The 17,902-nt window shown below is 52.0% G+C and overlaps 6 protein-coding genes across 6 annotated transcripts; 5 read left to right on the top strand and 1 right to left on the bottom strand.

Moving 5' to 3' along the window:
* Window positions 1–756: 756 nt before the first annotated feature.
* On the top strand, window positions 757–2,733 carry KD926_000757 (uncharacterized protein; the record flags this gene model as incomplete). The annotated part of the gene is made up of 3 exons (XM_053104571.1): window positions 757–1,027; window positions 1,421–1,782; window positions 1,891–2,733. 3 exons carry the CDS (start codon window positions 757–759, stop codon window positions 2,731–2,733), a joined length of 1,476 nt encoding a protein of 491 aa, XP_052952165.1.
* Window positions 2,734–3,735: 1,002 nt separating this feature from the next.
* On the top strand, window positions 3,736–5,478 carry KD926_000756 (MFS transporter; the record flags this gene model as incomplete). The annotated part of the gene is made up of 3 exons (XM_053104570.1): window positions 3,736–4,644; window positions 4,705–5,153; window positions 5,211–5,478. The coding sequence occupies 3 exons, from the start codon at window positions 3,736–3,738 to the stop codon at window positions 5,476–5,478; spliced, it is 1,626 nt and encodes a 541-aa protein (XP_052952164.1).
* Window positions 5,479–6,508: 1,030 nt separating this feature from the next.
* On the top strand, window positions 6,509–13,217 carry KD926_000755 (type I polyketide synthase; the record flags this gene model as incomplete). The annotated part of the gene is made up of 8 exons (XM_053104569.1): window positions 6,509–6,801; window positions 6,855–7,140; window positions 7,192–7,857; window positions 7,908–8,246; window positions 8,312–8,339; window positions 8,393–10,776; window positions 10,836–13,109; window positions 13,164–13,217. The coding sequence occupies 8 exons, from the start codon at window positions 6,509–6,511 to the stop codon at window positions 13,215–13,217; spliced, it is 6,324 nt and encodes a 2,107-aa protein (XP_052952163.1).
* A 418-nt stretch (window positions 13,218–13,635) lies between these two features.
* On the top strand, window positions 13,636–15,569 carry KD926_000754 (putative salicylate hydroxylase; the record flags this gene model as incomplete). Its single annotated transcript, XM_053104568.1, has 8 exons — window positions 13,636–13,722; window positions 13,801–14,468; window positions 14,545–14,600; window positions 14,674–14,737; window positions 14,794–14,893; window positions 14,956–15,187; window positions 15,311–15,353; window positions 15,428–15,569. 8 exons carry the CDS (start codon window positions 13,636–13,638, stop codon window positions 15,567–15,569), a joined length of 1,392 nt encoding a protein of 463 aa, XP_052952162.1.
* A 115-nt stretch (window positions 15,570–15,684) lies between these two features.
* Window positions 15,685–15,995, bottom strand: KD926_000753 (uncharacterized protein; the record flags this gene model as incomplete). Its single annotated transcript, XM_053104567.1, has 2 exons — window positions 15,685–15,865; window positions 15,949–15,995. 2 exons carry the CDS (start codon window positions 15,993–15,995, stop codon window positions 15,685–15,687), a joined length of 228 nt encoding a protein of 75 aa, XP_052952161.1.
* Window positions 15,996–16,212: 217 nt separating this feature from the next.
* KD926_000752 (S-adenosyl-L-methionine-dependent methyltransferase) lies at window positions 16,213–17,733 on the top strand (the record flags this gene model as incomplete). The annotated part of the gene is made up of 4 exons (XM_053104565.1): window positions 16,213–16,428; window positions 16,500–17,024; window positions 17,129–17,496; window positions 17,568–17,733. 4 exons carry the CDS (start codon window positions 16,213–16,215, stop codon window positions 17,731–17,733), a joined length of 1,275 nt encoding a protein of 424 aa, XP_052952160.1.
* Window positions 17,734–17,902: the final 169 nt, after the last annotated feature.

Raw genomic sequence — 17,902 nt, 5'->3', positions numbered from 1 at the left:
GCTACCAAGGAGTTACTTTCCACCATTTGCTGGCACTCCTTTCGTCGGGAGGACAGTGTACTAGGAAAATTAGCCAATAACACTAAGACGTACGTAAAGTGCTACACTGTCCACTGTCCAAAGTACAAACCCTTTACTCCTAGCTCCACTTTCCAGTTTCCCCCGCCCACTGCGTGGTCCAGACCGTCCAGAAGACCAGATGGAATGGGCATAGCCGAGGTGGCGGCGATCTTCCAGCACCAGGTAATCAGAAAGACAAGAAAATAAGTGGCGGCCAAGAGAGACTTATCTTGTCCAAGACTTCTTCGCGTAAAGTAGTTCTGTAGTTTGGAGTTCGTAGCGGCAGGACCCGGAGGTGAGAAATGACTTGTGAACCACGCCAGGGTCCATGGATTGTTGTTTACCGGCGAGAGAAGCCAGAGGACGCTTTGTTTTTCCCGTTTTGCAGCACGCCACCGGCTCTGCCCGTTTGGGAAATTAGGCGCCCGGAGTGACGGCATTCCATCTCCGTGGCCAATCAGAGGGGCCACTGGGCCGCTTAGCGCCCCAGATGGATGCCTGCGTGCCTGCGAGCCTGCAGGCCTGCAGGCAGGCCTGCAGGCTGCCACTTCTGCCACTGCTGCTCTCCCGAATCCTTCAATCCTTCGCCATCGCGCAATGTCAATACGAGCCGTTGGCATCCGACATCAGAGACATTCTGCCTCATCATCATGACAGCACACGTTCCCGTCCGATGATCTGCAGCATAAATACCAGATGATCGACCTGGTCCGGGTTGATTCCATGCTGAAACAGTGGTCGATCCACTCCGCCGCGAGGATGCTGATTAGTGAATCTTTCGCAACCCAGATTGCAACAATGCAGCCGAGCAGGGGTGGCTCGTATTCTGGTCGTCCGGAGCTCAGTCTTGCATCTGGAAATATTCGTCAACGCTTGTTTGCCATCCTGCTTCCCCTCCCTCTCCCACCCCCACTATCTGTCTGGATGGACAGCATACGCAGACGAGAGGAGTCGACGACACGCAAGGGTAGGTCAGTAGTACTTTATCATGGCTGCGAATGAAAATTTCCTCTAGACATGGGCCAGAGCCTCAGAAGATCGTTGGTTCTTGTTTTGTACTTCCATATTTTATCTCCGGTTTTCGGGTTTTGGTTTTCCAGACAATCAATCCATCCCCGTTCTTCTTCCCTCTGGTCCTCGCGCTACATGATCAATGGAAAGGTTATTGTCACATACCACTGCTCAGAGACGATCAATCATTCGCTTGCTTAAACAGTCATGGATGAGACACCTCACAAGAAGGTTCGATCTGCGTGTGATGCATGCCACGGGTTAAAAATGAAATGCTCCGGGGGCGAGCCTTGCACTGGCTGTGGACGATCTGGACAAACCTGCATATACAGCGAACCTAATCGGCTAGGTAGGCCCAAGGGATCCAAGAATAAGAAGAGTTCGAGCCTGGATAAGTCGAAGAGCGATCGGAATCGCACCAATACCATAGAAACTGCCGCCGGCGTCGGACCACGCCCAAATGAGACGGTCACGGCGATGCTATCAGACCAGCACATCTCTATAGCGGATGGGATATGCTCGCCACTGGGGCTAGAAAGGTGGAATGATCTGGTGGAGGAGAATTTCTTAACAGATCCCGACGACAACGGCTTTCTCAGTAATATCTCAACCTCCGACTTTTCTTGGGAGCAGCCCAGCGATATCTTTGACAGGCTGGAGATTGAAACCGGGATGAGGGGCTGTGAGCCAGACTCATCAATCTTTGCTCTGGTAAGGTCTACTCCATACTAGCATCCAGACGAAGTTCGCGGTGGGCCAATATGTCAATATAATAGCGCAAAGGCTAACGCCAGGAGTGATGTGGACATTGATTTGTAGGATTACGAAGGACCTTATTCCGATACCCCAGGACCCGGCATGACGCAACTGGGTGACATTCCGTTCGTAGAGTTAAGGAATCGCGTTGCGCAAGATACATCCCGGCCACTATGCGACGTGTTTCCACGGCCACGACTCGAAGCGCAGAGCTACAATCCCATCGAGACCTGCACATGCGTCGACCAGCATGCCCGGTTTCTTTCCCAATTGAGGAAGATCGAGGGGAACCACTATGCAGCGTCGGTCCCGACCATTCTACAGGCGACCCAGGACAGCAAGGCCCTCTGGCAACGACTGGTCAACTGCCCGGCTTGTCGACACGATCGGGAGTGCGTGGCTGTGCTGATGTTTGCGATGGGCTTACGAACCATCGTGCGATGCTTGCAGGCGCTGGTATCTGACCAACAGTCGGTTCTACAACGGCCTCCACATCACAGTCGCTGGGGACAACATGCGCCGTCGGTCTCAAGTGGCGGCTCATCTATCAGCAGTCCACACTCGCTTAGTACTGGAAGCGACCGAAGCGCGGCTTTTGAGTCCGTAAGCACAGGCTTCAGTCGAAGCCGACGAGGGAGCGGGCTCAGCACGAACACGATCCGCGTGGGGAACTTTGAAGTGCCTGAAGACGAGCAGGTTTTTCTGGTCACCGTGCTCATCACACGCACGCTCGGCAAGATCCGGACCGTTTACGAATCCATGGCAGATTATATCGGACGGGTCCACGGCAGCTCGCCCTTGAATATCGGGCCCAGCGACAAACGACCGATTCATTATGTGCTGGAGGACCTACGACGACTAGTGGCGACAACCGAGGGCTTCGTCCGGGGTCTCGTGGACAGATAGTAGAACCGTCTTATTATTGTCGTCAATTGTTTACTTTACCCTGGGCATGACTATGCGTGTTTGGAGTTTGCTCTACTGGATCTCTTTGTAACTTCTAGTTCTTGCACCTGGCGATTTTCTCCGTTGATACCTACGTGAATTTTTATTATATGAAATTGAAATTAAGCCGATCATCTAGACCCAACTTGAGGACTATCACCTACTCAATTCTGCCTGGTCCCAAGTGATGGCGTAATATGCAATGCAACCGCACCCACCGCGTAACACGACCGAGTTCCATCCTCAGGCAGCGACAGCTCCATCGACGATCTTTTCCCGGTCGGATCCGCCAGCGGGTCCACCCGATCGACTGATTGGCCCGAATCCACCCGGCCCCGCCACCCCGTGAAGCTTGGCATAGCCTTAAAAACAGGGCATCGTCATTTATACCACAATACGCTGTTAAAAGTGTCATTTTTCTGCTGCTTCTGCCCTTGTCGCCGGTCGCTCCTTCCCCCTTCCTCGTTTTCGCCGGCATTTCGCTGCCAGTCTTGATTTCTAAGGACCAGGGGGAGATTGGTCAGCATTAGAAATCACCGACCATGCAGTTCCCCTGTCTCTTTTACTCTCCGGAGGTATTTTTCCCTCCCCCCTCGCCTCCATTTACTTCCTCGGCGGTTGGTCAAAACTCTTGTTTTCTTGGTGTGTGAGACTACCAACGGACTCTACGCTTCCCCTCAATCTCCTGTTCCATTACTCTCCAGACTCGCTCTTTTCCTCTATCTCTGCCATTGAGAACCTCATCGAATTTCTTTTTCACTAGTCCTCGTCGGGTTTTTTGTTCCTGGTATTCGGCCTCGGATTTGAGGTCTACCCATCACTTGGATGATCCTTCTCTGAGTCCACTATTATCTGTGCGAGGTACTTGATTCTTTTTCTCGGTGTCTGTTCATTCATTGGGCTTATCGATTTTCTTAACTTTGTCCCTATCTTTCGATAGATCTTGAAAATTCGACGACAAAAATGTCCGATACACCCAAACGACCACGCGAACACATCCCCCTCCATCGACTAGTCCTCTCGCAGACAACCATCACTGACTCGGTCTTGGAGCATCAATGGGAAGGTGAGGGCACGCACGAGAGCCCCTACCTCGTGGAATGGCTTCCCGAAGATCCACGCGATCCCCATCAGATGCAGGAATGGATGAAATGGACGATCACGCTGCTTCAAGCTGCCTCGTTCCTGTCCATCACCTTTGCCTCGTCCGCTATCTCGGCGGCCAATCCTCAGATACAAGAGGAGTTTGGCGTTAGCGATACCTTGATCATTGCGGATACTTCGTTGTTTGTGCTTGCGTTCGCCGTCGGCCCGGCGGTCTGGGCGCCGCTGTCAGAGTTGTACGGTCGCCAGGTCATATACTTCTTGACTTATGGCCTGACGACGCTCTTTGCTGGTGTCACGATTGCGAGTCCCAACATTGGTGCGTTGTTGGTCTTCCGTTTCTTCTCCGGTGCCTTTGGTGCCTCGGCGGTTTCCAACGCGGGAGGCGTGGTCTCGGATATGTATACCGCGCGCGACAGAGGGTTAGCCACCATTGCGTTTATCGGGGCGCCTTTCTTGGGGCCTAGCCTGGGCCCTATTACTTGCGACTTTTTGGCCGTCTCGGAAGGGTGGAAATGGGTGCAGGGACTGACAACCATTTTCAACGGAGTTGTTTTCCTGATCGGCATCTGCTTCATCCCGGAAACCTACTCCCCTCTTCTCTTAAAAAAACGCGCGGCCAAATTGAGCAAGTTGACCGGAAAGATTTATCGAAGTCGACTGGAGAATTCGCAGCAGAGCGCTTCTGCCGTCTTCACCAAGACCATGGTGCGCCCGTGGATCTTGCTGTTTTCGGAGCCGATCGTGTTGCTGTTGAGTATCTATATGGTTCGTTATTCCCTTGGCCGATTAAAAGCCATTAACTCGGGCTAATTAATTTCCTCATAGGCAATTATTTATGGCACCATGTATATGGAATTTGCTGCATTTCCGATCGTGTTCGAGCAAGACCGCCAGTGGCCTCAAAGCACCTCGGGACTGTCATTTGTCGGCATGATGATTGGCCAGATTCTGGGCTGTGCGTATTCCACGCTGGACGATGTTCGATATAAGAAGCTCGCCGATCGTACGGCCTACGGTCGACCTCCCCCGGAAGCGCGTCTGATCCCCTCGATGGTAGGGGCGGTCACCCTTCCGATTGGACTGTTTTGGTTCGCTTGGACCAACTACCGCAGCATCCATTGGATTGTGTGCCAGATTGGCACGGTTTTCTTTGGCTTCTCACACGTTGCCATCTTCCTTAGCGTGGTGAACTATTTGGTGGATGGCTATACCTTCTACGCCGCCTCGGCGCTTGCGGCAAACGCAGTCATCCGTGCCCTTTTCGGCGCGGCCTTGTAAGTTCCACTCGTGACTCTTGGGAGAATTCTTCCAGCTGACCCTTGCTGTCTCAGTCCCCTCTTCACGACACCGATGTACAATAACCTGGGAATTCACTGGGCCTCCTCCATCTCGGCTTTCTTGGCGGTCGCGTGTCTGCCATTTCCTTGGGTGTTCTATAAGTTCGGGCCTGCAATTCGACGTCATTGTCGATATGCGGCTGAATCTGCTCGCAAATTGGATGAAATGAACGACCGGATGAGGGAAATCGCCGAACGCAGCAGGGTCAAGTCTGAGTCCGGTGATCAGAAAGAGGCTTCCTCTGGCGATCAGTCCGCCTGAATGATTCTGCCCACGCGCTCTTGTTTACTCCGCGCACCGTCACAACGACATGTCGACACCGGGCATTGGGGCTCATGCATTATATTATTTTGTCCCATCCTTTTCAGCAATACAACATTGTGGGCGCTGAATGCGGCTTTGGATTGGAACTTCTTGGAAACTATACTCCGTACTGCATATACGAACTTTAATATATACTACAAATGTGATAGATACTTTTCACCTTTTCTTGGGCTACGATTTGAGAGCAAATAGCCGGTTCAGTGCCGGTGGCGTTGGCACAATCTCCGTATCTGCAGAAAGGATAATGCAACTCTATCCCGCCCAATCCAACATTTTCGTGTGAACCAACTGGACCCTGGAAGGAGAATTATCGGGAACCGAGTGCGACGTTGCCTGCAACGTGGTACCTGCGCAGCCAATGGAACCTCAATCCATTCGAATAGTACGCGTTTTGGTTTCAAATCCCTGCAAAGGAAGAATGGTGAGGAATTCTATCATGCGCGCCAACTTTGCGCAAGAGGCTGTTTCCTGCATACTCCGTACCCCGTCGGCTTTGGTTAGTTTCGCCCGGCGACTTTCTTGTTACTCAAGCTAACCGCTTATCTCGTCAGCGCTAAGGACTGGCATGCTTCGAGCGGTGTTGGCACGGCGGGGATTATCATCGCGCCCTTTTAGTGCCCCACAAGCGCAATCAAAGTGAAAAAGCCCCGAAGGATTGGCTGACTCAGATTGCGCGCAAGAGGTTTCGCCCGGAATAATATTACGGAATACTTTGTTGTGCTGACCTGGATCCACGCTGATGTGGATCAGGGTAGAGGTGACAAGAAAAAAAAAGTGAATGGGGGTGTTACTCCATCGGGTACATCCCGTCTGTACCCCAATATGTCGATCTGATATGAGATAGTGACGGCTCAAGCCCACACAAAACCATAAAAGCTGTGTGGGAACTAGATTAGTATATACCGCAAGCCACTTACCCTGATCTTTCCCAAACACCTGCCTATAGGGAACACCACTGTTTAACACAATGGAGCGTTCTGGGACCATTCTCTTCTTTGGAGACAACTCAACGCCTGTCACCTCGTCTCTCTTGCAACTGCTGGAGTCCGAGCGCAGGGATTCTTTCCTCTCAAAATTTCTTACATTGTCAAAGGCTGTGCTTCGTGATAGCATTGAACAGCTGCCATTGAATGTACGACAGGATGCTCGGAGATTTATAGAGCTGTACGACTTGACGGATCCTCAACATGAAAATTCTTCGAGTCTTCGCCTGCTTTCTCCTGCTCTTTTAGTGATCACGCAGTTGGGCCAGTTTATATCGTGAGTGGTTTGCTCTGTAAGCACGGTTCACACGTGGCTAATTATGATCATAGCTGGTACGAGACACATCCCCACGTCGAGTATCCCAGCGCCAAAAACTCTGTTTACATTGGGCTTTGCGTGGGACAATTATCCGCCGCGGCAATCAGTTTGTCCACCAATCTATTCGAGCTCATTCCTCTGGCAGTCGAGGCTGTCCGACTGGCAGTGAGCTTGGGGAATTTGGTTTTCACGGTCCGAGATGACCTTGAGTATGATACTGATGGAGCTGTGTGGGCCTTGATGGTCGACAACGAAATAATAGACAAGAAACTTCTGGATTTATCCTCGGAGGCTCTCGTATGTTGTTGCGTGCTTTACCCGGGCCAATGAATGCTGACTGGTGAACAGGGGCTTCCTAGCAGGAAACAACCTTATGTCTCGGCAAGGTTCGAGAACACTACGACAATCCAAGGACCACCGACTACGTTGGCCAGATTGAAACAATCCCTGGCCAGTGTGAAAGAATCGGCTTCAAACTTGTCCGGGCGCCCTGTCGCGATCTATGCACCGTATCATGCTTCGCATCTCTACACCGAAGCGGACGTGCTGAGGCCGATTGAAAGTTTCTCTTCAATTCGAAATGTATACAACACCGAGATCTGTAACAAAGATCAACCAGCGATATTGTCGACAAGTTCAGGGTCAATCATCCCACTAAACAGTCGTCAAGGCTTACTCAACGCCGTCTTGAGCGATATTCTCGTTCATCCGATCGAGTGGAGTAGCATCATCAATGGCGGAATCTCGAGCGTACTGTCCCTCGGTCACACCAAGTGGCAAACGCAATGTTTTGGACCAATTCACTCTCAGAAACTATTGGTCGCTGCCATTAGCGCCGGCGCTGGGGTGGAGGTTTCCCTGGCAGACACCAACATTCAAGTCCCAAAGAGCCATGGTAGAGACACGGCAAACACCCCTATAGCAATCATTGGAATGGCAGGCAGATTCCCCGATGCAGATAGTGTGGAGGAGCTATGGAAGCTTCTCTCAGACGGTATTGACTGTCATAAAGTGGTGAGCGCGACCCAAGTAGCACAAATATCAGTACTGACAAAACGACGAAGATTCCATCTGACAGATTCGACCCGGCGACACATCTTTCAAAAGACAAAGGCGCTTCGGTGTACGGTAACTTCATGAAAAGCCCTGGCATGTTCGATGCGCGCTTCTTCAATATGTCTCCTAGAGAAGCGATGCAGACGGACCCACAGCAGAGATTGGCCCTGGTTACCGCGTACGAGGCCTTGGAGATGGCGGGCTATGTGCCGGGTCGGACGTCGTCTACGCGCCTGGAGCGGGTCGGCAGCTTTTATGGCCAGACGACGGATGACTATAAGGACGTGAATATTGTTCAGGACATTGATACATACTACGTGTCAGGCGTTGTGAGGGCTTTTGGTCCTGTAAGTCTTTCTTGATATGTGTCTTACCTTGGATTAAATCGACATCCTTGCTAACAACACTTTAGGGACGCGTATCGCGTGCAAATCAACTTGGTGAGTTTTCCCTTGAATCCGAATGCCTATTTCTTCTCTGACCCTTTCTTTAGGAGGTCCTTGTCTTAGTGTCGACACGGCCTGTTCATCGAGTGCAACGGCACTCAACCTCGCTTGCACATCCATATGGAGCGAAGAATGCGACACAGCAGTGGTCGGCGGCATGATGCTTCTCAACAGCCCCGATATGTATGCTGGCCTTGCTCGAGGCCATTTCACCTCCGACAACGGGCCCTGCAAGACCTTCGACGATGACGCGGATGGTTATTGTCGCGGCGAGACCGTCGCTAGCGTGGTCCTGAAACGACTAGATGCCGCCCAGGCAGACAACGACAATGTTCTCGGCGTCATTCTGGCGGGCGGATCGAACTATTCTGCGTACGCGGCATCAATCACGCAGCCTCATGCAGGGGCCCAAGAGAGTCTGTTTCGGAAGGTTCTGCGCCAAGCGGCCGTGCATCCGTTTGAAGTAGACTATGTGGAGCTTCACGGCACAGGGACGCAGCTGGGTGACTCGGTGGAGATGACTTCTGTTACGAATGTCTTGGCACCAGAAAGCCCTCGTCGGCCTGCAGAAAGCCCGTTATATGTTGGCTCGGTCAAGGCAAATATCGGACACGGGGAATCGGCGTCTGGTATCTCGGCCTTGATAAAAGCACTCCTGCTGTTTCAGAAAGAGAACATTCCCCCTCACGTCGGCGTGAAAAGCGGACGACTGAATCGCAAATTCCCTGCATTGGATGAGCGGAGAGTCAAAATTGCCGATGACTTAGTCCCGTTCTCTGCTCGCGCTGGTCGCAAGCGAAGGATTCTGATCAATAATTTTGGCGCGGCAGGTACTAATTCTAGTTTACTGCTTGAAGAGGGAGTTTATCCAGCATCTGCCCCGAAAAAGACACTCGAACGCGAGCACCTGATTAGTATCACGGCGAAGTCGGCCTCGTCACTTATCGGAAATCTAAGGAATCTGGCTTCGTATCTTGATACAAACCCGCAGACAAGTCTGCTGGATCTGGCCTATTCGACAACAGCGCGAAGAGTGCAGCATCCACTCCGGGTTTCTATCGTGGCCTCTACTATTGACGAGGCCAGGACCCAGTTGTGGTCTAGAATTGAGAAACAGGACTTTGGATCGTCCTCGAAGACGCCGAACATTGTGTTCGCATTCACCGGGCAAGGTGCGCTCTACCGGGGGGTTGGGAAGCAATATTTCGAGCACAGTAAAAGCTTCCGAGCGGAGTTGACTCGCTTTGAGCGCATCGCTACAGATCAGGGATTCACCCCTTTCCTGGACGATGTCATGAATTGCAATGGAAACCCCAAGGATCTTTCACCGGTGCAAACACACCTCTTCCATACCGCAGTTCAAATGGCTCTTTTCAAGCTTTGGTCGTCGTGGAGCATTGTGCCCTCGGCAGTGATCGGCCATAGCCTTGGGGAATACGCGGCATTGTATGCAGTGGGAGTTCTGTCCGCCAACGATACGCTGTATCTGGTTGGTACTCGCGCTACTTTGTTAGGGTCTCTCTGTACCCGGGACACACATGCTATGCTGGCCGTCAATCTGCCACTGGAGCGAGTGCTGGAGGTCCTGCAGGGTCAAATGAAAGATCTAGAAGTCTCGTGTTTTAATGGACCCCGAGATGTGGTATTGAGTGGGCCCGGTAGCTTGATTCAGGACACGGAGAAGCACCTGAAAGCAGATGGCATAACGTGCACTATTCTCAACATTCCATACGCATTCCACTCCTCGCAAGTCGAGCCAATCCTATCCGCTTATGAAACCGCAGCACGGAACATTACTTTCTCCAACCCTCGCATTCCTGTCCTCTCGACCTTATTGGGAGAAGAAATCATAAGCGCAAACAGATTCAATCCAGCGTATCTTTCCCGTCACGCTCGCGAGCCAGTCAAATTCTTCGACGCCTTGAAAGCTGGACAAGTGACTGGAATTGTTCAACCTGAAACTGTGTTCTTAGAAGTAGGCCCTCACCCAGTATGTCTGGGCTTGATTGGGACAGCTCTGGGCTCCCCTGAGCGTCTGCTTCCGACCCTTCGACGCCAGGAAGACCCGTTTACCACCACCTGCAAGACACTCGCTTCGCTGAGTACCAAGGGCTATGAAATTGATTGGAATGAATATCACAATAGCTTCGCGGATCAGCCGAGGCTTCTGAACCTCCCTGCTTACGCATTCGACGAGAAAAAGTATTGGATCGATTACAAGGGTAACTGGCTATTGCTACGGAATGGGGACAAAACCGCTTCTGTGACTCAGTCTTCAAAGCGACTAACAACCACTGTCCAAAACGTTCTGTCGGAAACGGAAGTTAAGAATAATAGAGTGTCGGCCGTGTTTGAGTCAGATCTTGCTGAACCGGCACTCCATGCTTTGATTGCGGGACATGTTCTGAATGGTGTGGCACTTTGTCCATCGGTTAGTACTTGGATCTGTAACTTTTGAATCGAGACAGAGCTGACCTTTTTTCATTCTAGGGTGTGTTCTCAGATATTGCCTTGACTGTGGCAAATTACTTCCGAGAGAGATTCCAGTTCAGTGGTCCGGCCTCTGGCATGAACGTCGTCGACCTGCACATGATGAAGCCGGTGACGATGCCAGTCGAACGCCCAACTCAGCCCAAGCCCCTACGCATTACATCCCAGGCAGACTTAGGGACTGGTCGCGTCGATATTCAAGTGGGCATGTGGAACCCGCAGACCGAGGAAGCGGAGAGCAACGCGACTTGCCACGTTGAGTTTGATGACGCGCAAGCCTGGCTACGAACTTGGAACAAGCACGCGTATCTCATCCTGGAGCGCATGACCGATCTCGAAAGAGGTGTGGTCAGGGGAACAACGAGTCGGATATCCCACGAGATGGTGTATAAGTTGTTTTCCACCGTCGTCGACTACGACCAAAAGTACCACGGCATGCAAGAAGTCATTGTTGACTCAGAGAAGCTGGAGGCGGTGGTTTCATTGTCGATGTATCAAGGTCGCGATGCAGGGACATTCTTCTGCTCGCCTCTCTGGCTAGACAACCTTGCCCAGATCGCGGGCTTCGTGATGAATGCTATCGGGACAGTCAACCCACGGGAATTTACCTACATATCTCATGGCATCAACACATACCAGATCGCGGAGGAGATTCGTCCAGAGCTGCCGTACCGAGCGCATGTTCGGATGATCCCAGAGGGGAAGAGCGTTTATGCGGGCGACGTGTCGGTCTTTCAGGGTGATCGAATGGTCGCCTGTTGTGGGGATGTCAAGTTCCAGAGAATTCCCCGCGCATTGATTGACAAGATACTCTCATCGCCAGGAGCATCTGGAGCGACGAATGCAAAACCGAACGCGCCGCGCGTGGAATTAACGGCCAGGAATGTTGATTACATTACGTCCAAGAACATCAGCTTCAGGAAAGAGGTCAGCGAGCCGAGAACGCCTGAACTGAAAGGATTGATTGCGTCGCAGATCGGCATCTCGACGGACGAGCTTTTAGAGGATAGCAGGTTCAATGAATTGGGAGTCGACTCACTTCTCTCAATGACTATCCTGTCGCAGCTTCAGGACTCCCTCGAGATCCAGCTCCCGGGCTCACTGTTTACTGATTTTCCCACGTTTGGTGAGCTGCAGGACTACGTGCAAAGTATCACGCGAGATCAAACAACCGGTGCTCCGACTCCTGGATCAGTCAGCCCGGGGCCTACTACTCCATCGCCTCTGAGCGAATACAAGGAGACACCGGGGAGTCATTCAGTCGACGCCCGTCTCCTGGAAGTGTACACCATCATCGCGGACGAAATCGGCGTCGAAGTCCAAGAGGTTATCTCAACCGACGATCTATCAGTTCTCGGCCTGGATTCAATGATGGCCATATCAATAGCTGCCGCACTCGACGAGAAACTCGGTGTTCACGTTCCCTCCGATTTCTTCGGCGGCTTGTCTTCGACAAAAGACATCCACAATGCCCTGAGCGATCAGTTCGGCATGCCTCCGCAGCCCACACCAGCACCCAAAGCAGCCCAGAAACCGAGTAAGAGAAGCCCTTCATCCCTCTCCTTCCCATCCTCGATCATCCTCCACGGATCAGCCCCCGCAGACCGAACCCTTTTCTTGTTTCCGGACGGGAGTGGGCTTGCCACTGCGTATGCCAAAATCCCACCGATGTCGAACACTCGCGTCTGCGCATTAAACAGCCCGTTGCTAAACCCGGCCAACAGTCACTTAGCTACCATTGAGGCGATCGCCGCGGAGATGCTCCAAGTGATACGATCCCGGCAGCCTCGCGGGCCGTATCTTCTCGGCGGGTGGTCGGCCGGCGGCATGTTTGCGTTCGAAGCGGCGAGACAGGTGCTAGAATCGGGTGAGCAGGTTGCGGGGCTTTTGGTGATCGACTCGCCTTGTCGATTGGTATTTGATGCCATGCCACGTGAGATCTTGGATCTGATCGTCGGAACCGGGGTAGGAGCTATGAGTCCTGCCGTGATTGAGAATTTTGAGCGCACGATCCAAGCGGTGGAACGGTACTCTCCTGCTCCGTTGCCGGGTGGTCACTCCTACCCGACAACGCTTATTTGGGCAAAGGATGGATTAGCGAAGGAGTTGGATATTTCTTCCCTTGATCTCGATTGCGATCGGAACATTGTGGAGTGGCTGGTTAAGAGAGGCGGAGCGCTGGATGCGCAGGGCTGGGATGAATTGATTCCGAAAGCCGATATTAAGATTCATACGGTGTCGGGGAATCATTTCAGTATGATGCAGGTGCCTAACGTGAGTTTTCCCACCTTATCTCTACTTTAGTAACTCTAACAATATTTTTTCTAGACTACATATGTGGGATCGGCGATTGCGCAGGCTCTTCATGACCGGCTGGATTAGAGTTGATAGAACCGTAGTAGGGGTCTAGGAAACCCTGAATAGCTAGTAAGGTTTGCAGTGTATTCAATGTGATATGTGGACTTTTCATAGATAGACTTTTTTGTATCAGTCTGGTTTTTAGAGCAACAGTCGGTGGATCTTGAACGATGAAACTAAGCAATAACACCAAGTGCATGATCCACCCAACACAACACGCAAACGGAATCAGAATCAGACCACCGATCTGAGACAACAGATTAATCGGCGACTAAATTAAAATCTAAGAGAATAAGCATCGTCAGGGTATAAGAACGCCTCGATTCCCCTGGACTACCTCGCAGCCATCGACCTTCCCTATTCTAACCAGCACATAGTACTCACTATACTACTATTTTCACTTACAACCTACGAGCCCTGATAAAACTCTCGTCTCCCCAAAATGACCCTCAACATCGCCATCGTCGGCGCAGGCATCGGCGGCCTCACCGCCGCCGCAACACTCCGGAAAGCAGGTCATCATGTCGAGGTAAACCATCCGTTTCTTCCCAATCCCTAATCACAACCCCTTCTCTTCGCAGAAAATAACCAAAACTCCAAAAAAAAGATATACGAAAAATCGCACTTCTCTACCGAACTCGGCGCCGCGCTCGTCGTCGCCCCAAATGGTATCCGCGTCCTGCGTATCCTGAACTTCTCGTTCGAGAACGCGCGCAGTACACCGAAATCTGTGTTTGAGTTGCGCGATGGGCCGGGGTTTGTGCGCGTCGGGGCGGTCGATCTCCATGATGCGGAAGAGCGGTTCGGGGCTCCGTTGTATACGATGCAGAGGAGGGATTTACATGCGGAGTTGTTGAGGATCGTTAATACGAGTATCACTACTACTGACATCGCTACGGATTCCATCAACGAGGGGGTGAGTACGGAACCTGAGCATGAAGGCGAGGTGAAAATCCATCGTGGCCGCAAGGTGATTTCAGCCGACGCAGAGCGCGGAATCCTTTACTTTGAAGACGGTGCCAGTGTGACGGCGGATTTGATCATTGCGGCGGATGGGCTACATTCTGTGCTCAAGAGCGTTGTGTTGAAAGATGAGGTTGAGAGTCCTGCGAAGACTGGGTTCAGTGCGTTCCGGTTCCAGATTCCGACGGAGCATTTAATTGGGGATGAACGCTTTCAGGACCTCGTGAAGATTAAAGGGAATGGGCCTTCTGTGTTGGCGAATACGAGGGATCAGGAGACTATGGAGCATATGGTTTGGTATGATTGTCAGAAGTGAGTCTTCTCTTTTCCTTTATATCTGCTTGTGTTCTATGGGTTGGGTTGGGTTGGGGTGCTGATGAGGGTTTAGTGGGGAGATGCAGAATTTCGTGGGAATTCATAATCGATTTGAGAGTGAGGATGATGGTATGTTCTTTCTATTTCTTTGCTGGAGTAGGTCTATCTATGGTTTGTGCAAGGTGTGGCTAATGAAGAACAGACTACAAGACCATGATGTTGCAGCGTTTCGGACATTTTCATCCCAGCTTGGTGCACGTTCTCAGGTATCTGTCTATCTCTCTATCCGTTGTCCAAGCTCGAACAAGCTAATGCCACTCAGCAAAGCACCTAACGTGACAATCTGGCCGTTGAACATCTTCGCCCCCGTCCCTCGTTGGAACCGGGGCAAGATCCTTCTCATCGGGGACGCCGCACACCCAGTTCGTCCAGCCCCATCTACCACATCTCTGGAACCCAACACACTGTATACTAAACCATGCAGATGCTCCCCTTCAGTGGTCAAGGCGCCAACCAAGCCATCGAAGATGCCGGCGCCCTAGGCTATCTTTTCGACGGAGTGCATTCCGCCAACGAGATCCCCACACGGATCGCTCTGTTCGAAAAAGTCCGTCGGCTCCGTGTCTCACGCACGCAGTTGATGTCTAGCGTTCGGGTGGGTAAGGAGGGTGAGATCCAGACGGAGTTGCGCCAGTATGCGGATCCTCCTGGGACAGGTAAGTAACCCTATCTATCTATCTGACGTTCGGGCCCCTCTGTGGCCCGCGATGCTGCGATCTCATCTCGACGTTACATTGACTGGTACGAGTTATTGCACCCGGCTGACTGAAGGATGACAGATGTGCCGCAGACCTTTTCCGAGAGACTAGCGCATGATTTTGGGTGAGGAAAATTCCCCGTCTGAGCGGCATTTAGATTGAATGCGAGATGAGTGGCTTGCTGACGATAGGGCGTAGGTTTAACGTCTTCGATAAATGCCGCGAGGCTCTACGCGATCACGAGGCGCTGTTAGTGTCGGAGAGAGTCCCGAAGGGTGACGAGAGCTTTGCATACAAAAACACGAACTATGCAGCCTACGGGCAGGAGACGGCGGCGTGAGAACACGACCTCTCTGTAGTTACCTGTACCCTCGTTTAGAAGGAGTCGGATGTTTAGCGGTCTTGTGGTTCAATCAGATGCTGCTTAGAATGTTGTCAATGCGACGTGTACATCCTCACACCCTCAGACCGATACCTGGAAATCCGTATCCAAAGAGGAAAATAAAGGTGACAGGCGCCAAGAGATCGACATTCTGCACCGTAGGATTTGTGGCCACTTGGGACAGGGTCGTAAGCTGACAGGAACCACCGTAGTAAAGGCCCGCGCCGGCGTAGTCCGGCGGGAATCCCTGCCCTCTAACTGCAACGGTTAATTAGTCTTATCTGAATAATTGATCTGTCATGTTTGTTAACTTAAGCCCCGTTTCAAATTAACTCACCGGGCAAGAATAAGCGACCAATCGGCGATTTCCTCCTCTCGCGACATCTTTCCTAACGATATCGTGCTGCTTATCGGACTTTTGTTGCATTTTTTTCCCGCCTTTTTCTGTTTTCGGGAGTATAGGCGATTGGGGGTTATAGGTTTATTTCGTGGAATGATGGAGTCAGCGCATATTAGGAAACAAAAGGTAAGCGAGAGCCAGAAACCCTCTACTGTCGACTGATCAACTGTGATCGTGATCTATCACTGCAGCCAGTCTAATATGTCGCTCGAGTCTCTAGCATCCACCATCCAGGCCAAATCGGCCCAGTTGGCCGCCATCGCCAAAGAGCATGGCTTCGAGGCCACCCTGGACACCAGCGCTGAGTTAACAAGCGTGGCTCCCCTGGCTATTCGCAATGAACTCATCCAGGCCGCGAAGGACCTGCTATACCTGGCGTCGGGACCGACGGACCACGTCCTCGGCCTGGCCTGGTCGGTACGAACATACATCCCTAGCCCTAACTCACCACTACAACCTCGCAACCTCTACTGACAGACGACAAACAGGCCGCAGACACATCCAACATCGACCTTCTCACCCGCTTCGAAGTCCCTCAACACGTCCCTCTCACCTCGTCCATCTCCATCCCCGCCCTCTCCACCGCCACCAACCTCCCCGAAGACATCCTCTACCGCGCCACACGCTTCGCCATCGCCAACGGCGTCTTCACCGAGCCCGCGCCTTATGAAATCGCACACTCCCCGGCGTCGCGCGCCCTTGCGACAACGCCCCATCTGCGCAACATCGTGCACTTCGGCACCGAGTTCCTCGGAAACATCCTCATGAAGATCCCCGAGCACACGCTCATCCAGCGCGACGGCGCCGGGGTTGGCGATAAGGTCCCCGACACGGCGTTCAACCTCGCCTATCGAACGGATCAGAACTTGTTTGATTTCTTTGCCGGCTCGAAGGACCTCAATCGTAAGTATCATGAGTATCTGATGGGGCGGGTCAATACGCCGCTGTGGTCTATGGATCGGTTGCGTGCCGCCTGGGATTGGGAGAGGTTGGCTGGAGCGACGATTGTTGATGTATGTATTTCCCCTCTTCCACCCTTCTCTTCATGTATGATGAAGAGAAGAGCAGTGTCCCTTCACGAGGAAGAAAACTAACCAACGATCCCACAACAAAACAGGTCGGCGGCTCATCCGGCCACACAGCTCTCACCATCGCCCCGTTGGCCCCAACCGCCACCTTCATCGTACAAGACAACAACACCGACGCGCTCGACATGGGCCGCAAGCTGATTCTCAGCAACGGCGACGCAACCCGCCAGAGCCAGATCAGCTTCATGAAACATAACTTCTTCGAGGACCAGCCCGTGGCCGCGGACGCGTACATCTTCCGACATATCCTACATGATTGGAACGATGCGGACTCGTTGGCTATTATCAAAGCGTTGGTGCCTGCGTTGAAGGAGGGTAGTCGGGTGTTTATTTCCGAGGGGTTGTTGCCTGATCCGCCTGCGAAGAGGTTGAATACTTTGACAGATAAGATGATTTTGTAAGTTCTGCTGTCTTGGCTTGGTTTTCATGGCTTGGGGATGCTTATGTGCTAATTGATGTTGAAACTAGGATCGAGGATCAGTTCATGTTGGCGGCGCATGATGCGCGTGAACGGACGATCGCGGACTTTGAGCGGATCTTTAACCAGGCGAGTGAGCGATTCCGTTTGGTGGGCGTTACTTCTGGGGCGCCGGCTGGGGCGTTGCAATCGTTGTTGGAGTTTCAGTTTCTGTGATTTTGGGGAGAGGGTTATATGATATGTCATGTTATGCTAGAGTTATGAGGAATGAGACCTTTTGTTTTGTTGATTCATTGGGTTATCGTAGCATAAAGTGAATGAAACACTTACTGTTCATGCTAGTTTTGATTCGGGCGGTACTCATTTAGTATATGCATAGCATAGA

This window comes from Aspergillus affinis, assembly GCF_023601865.1.
Source record: "Aspergillus affinis strain CMG 70 chromosome Unknown NODE_115_length_114903_cov_91_584772, whole genome shotgun sequence".
NCBI lineage: Eukaryota > Fungi > Ascomycota > Eurotiomycetes > Eurotiales > Aspergillaceae > Aspergillus > Aspergillus affinis.
This window is presented reverse-complemented; position numbering and strand designations above follow the sequence as displayed.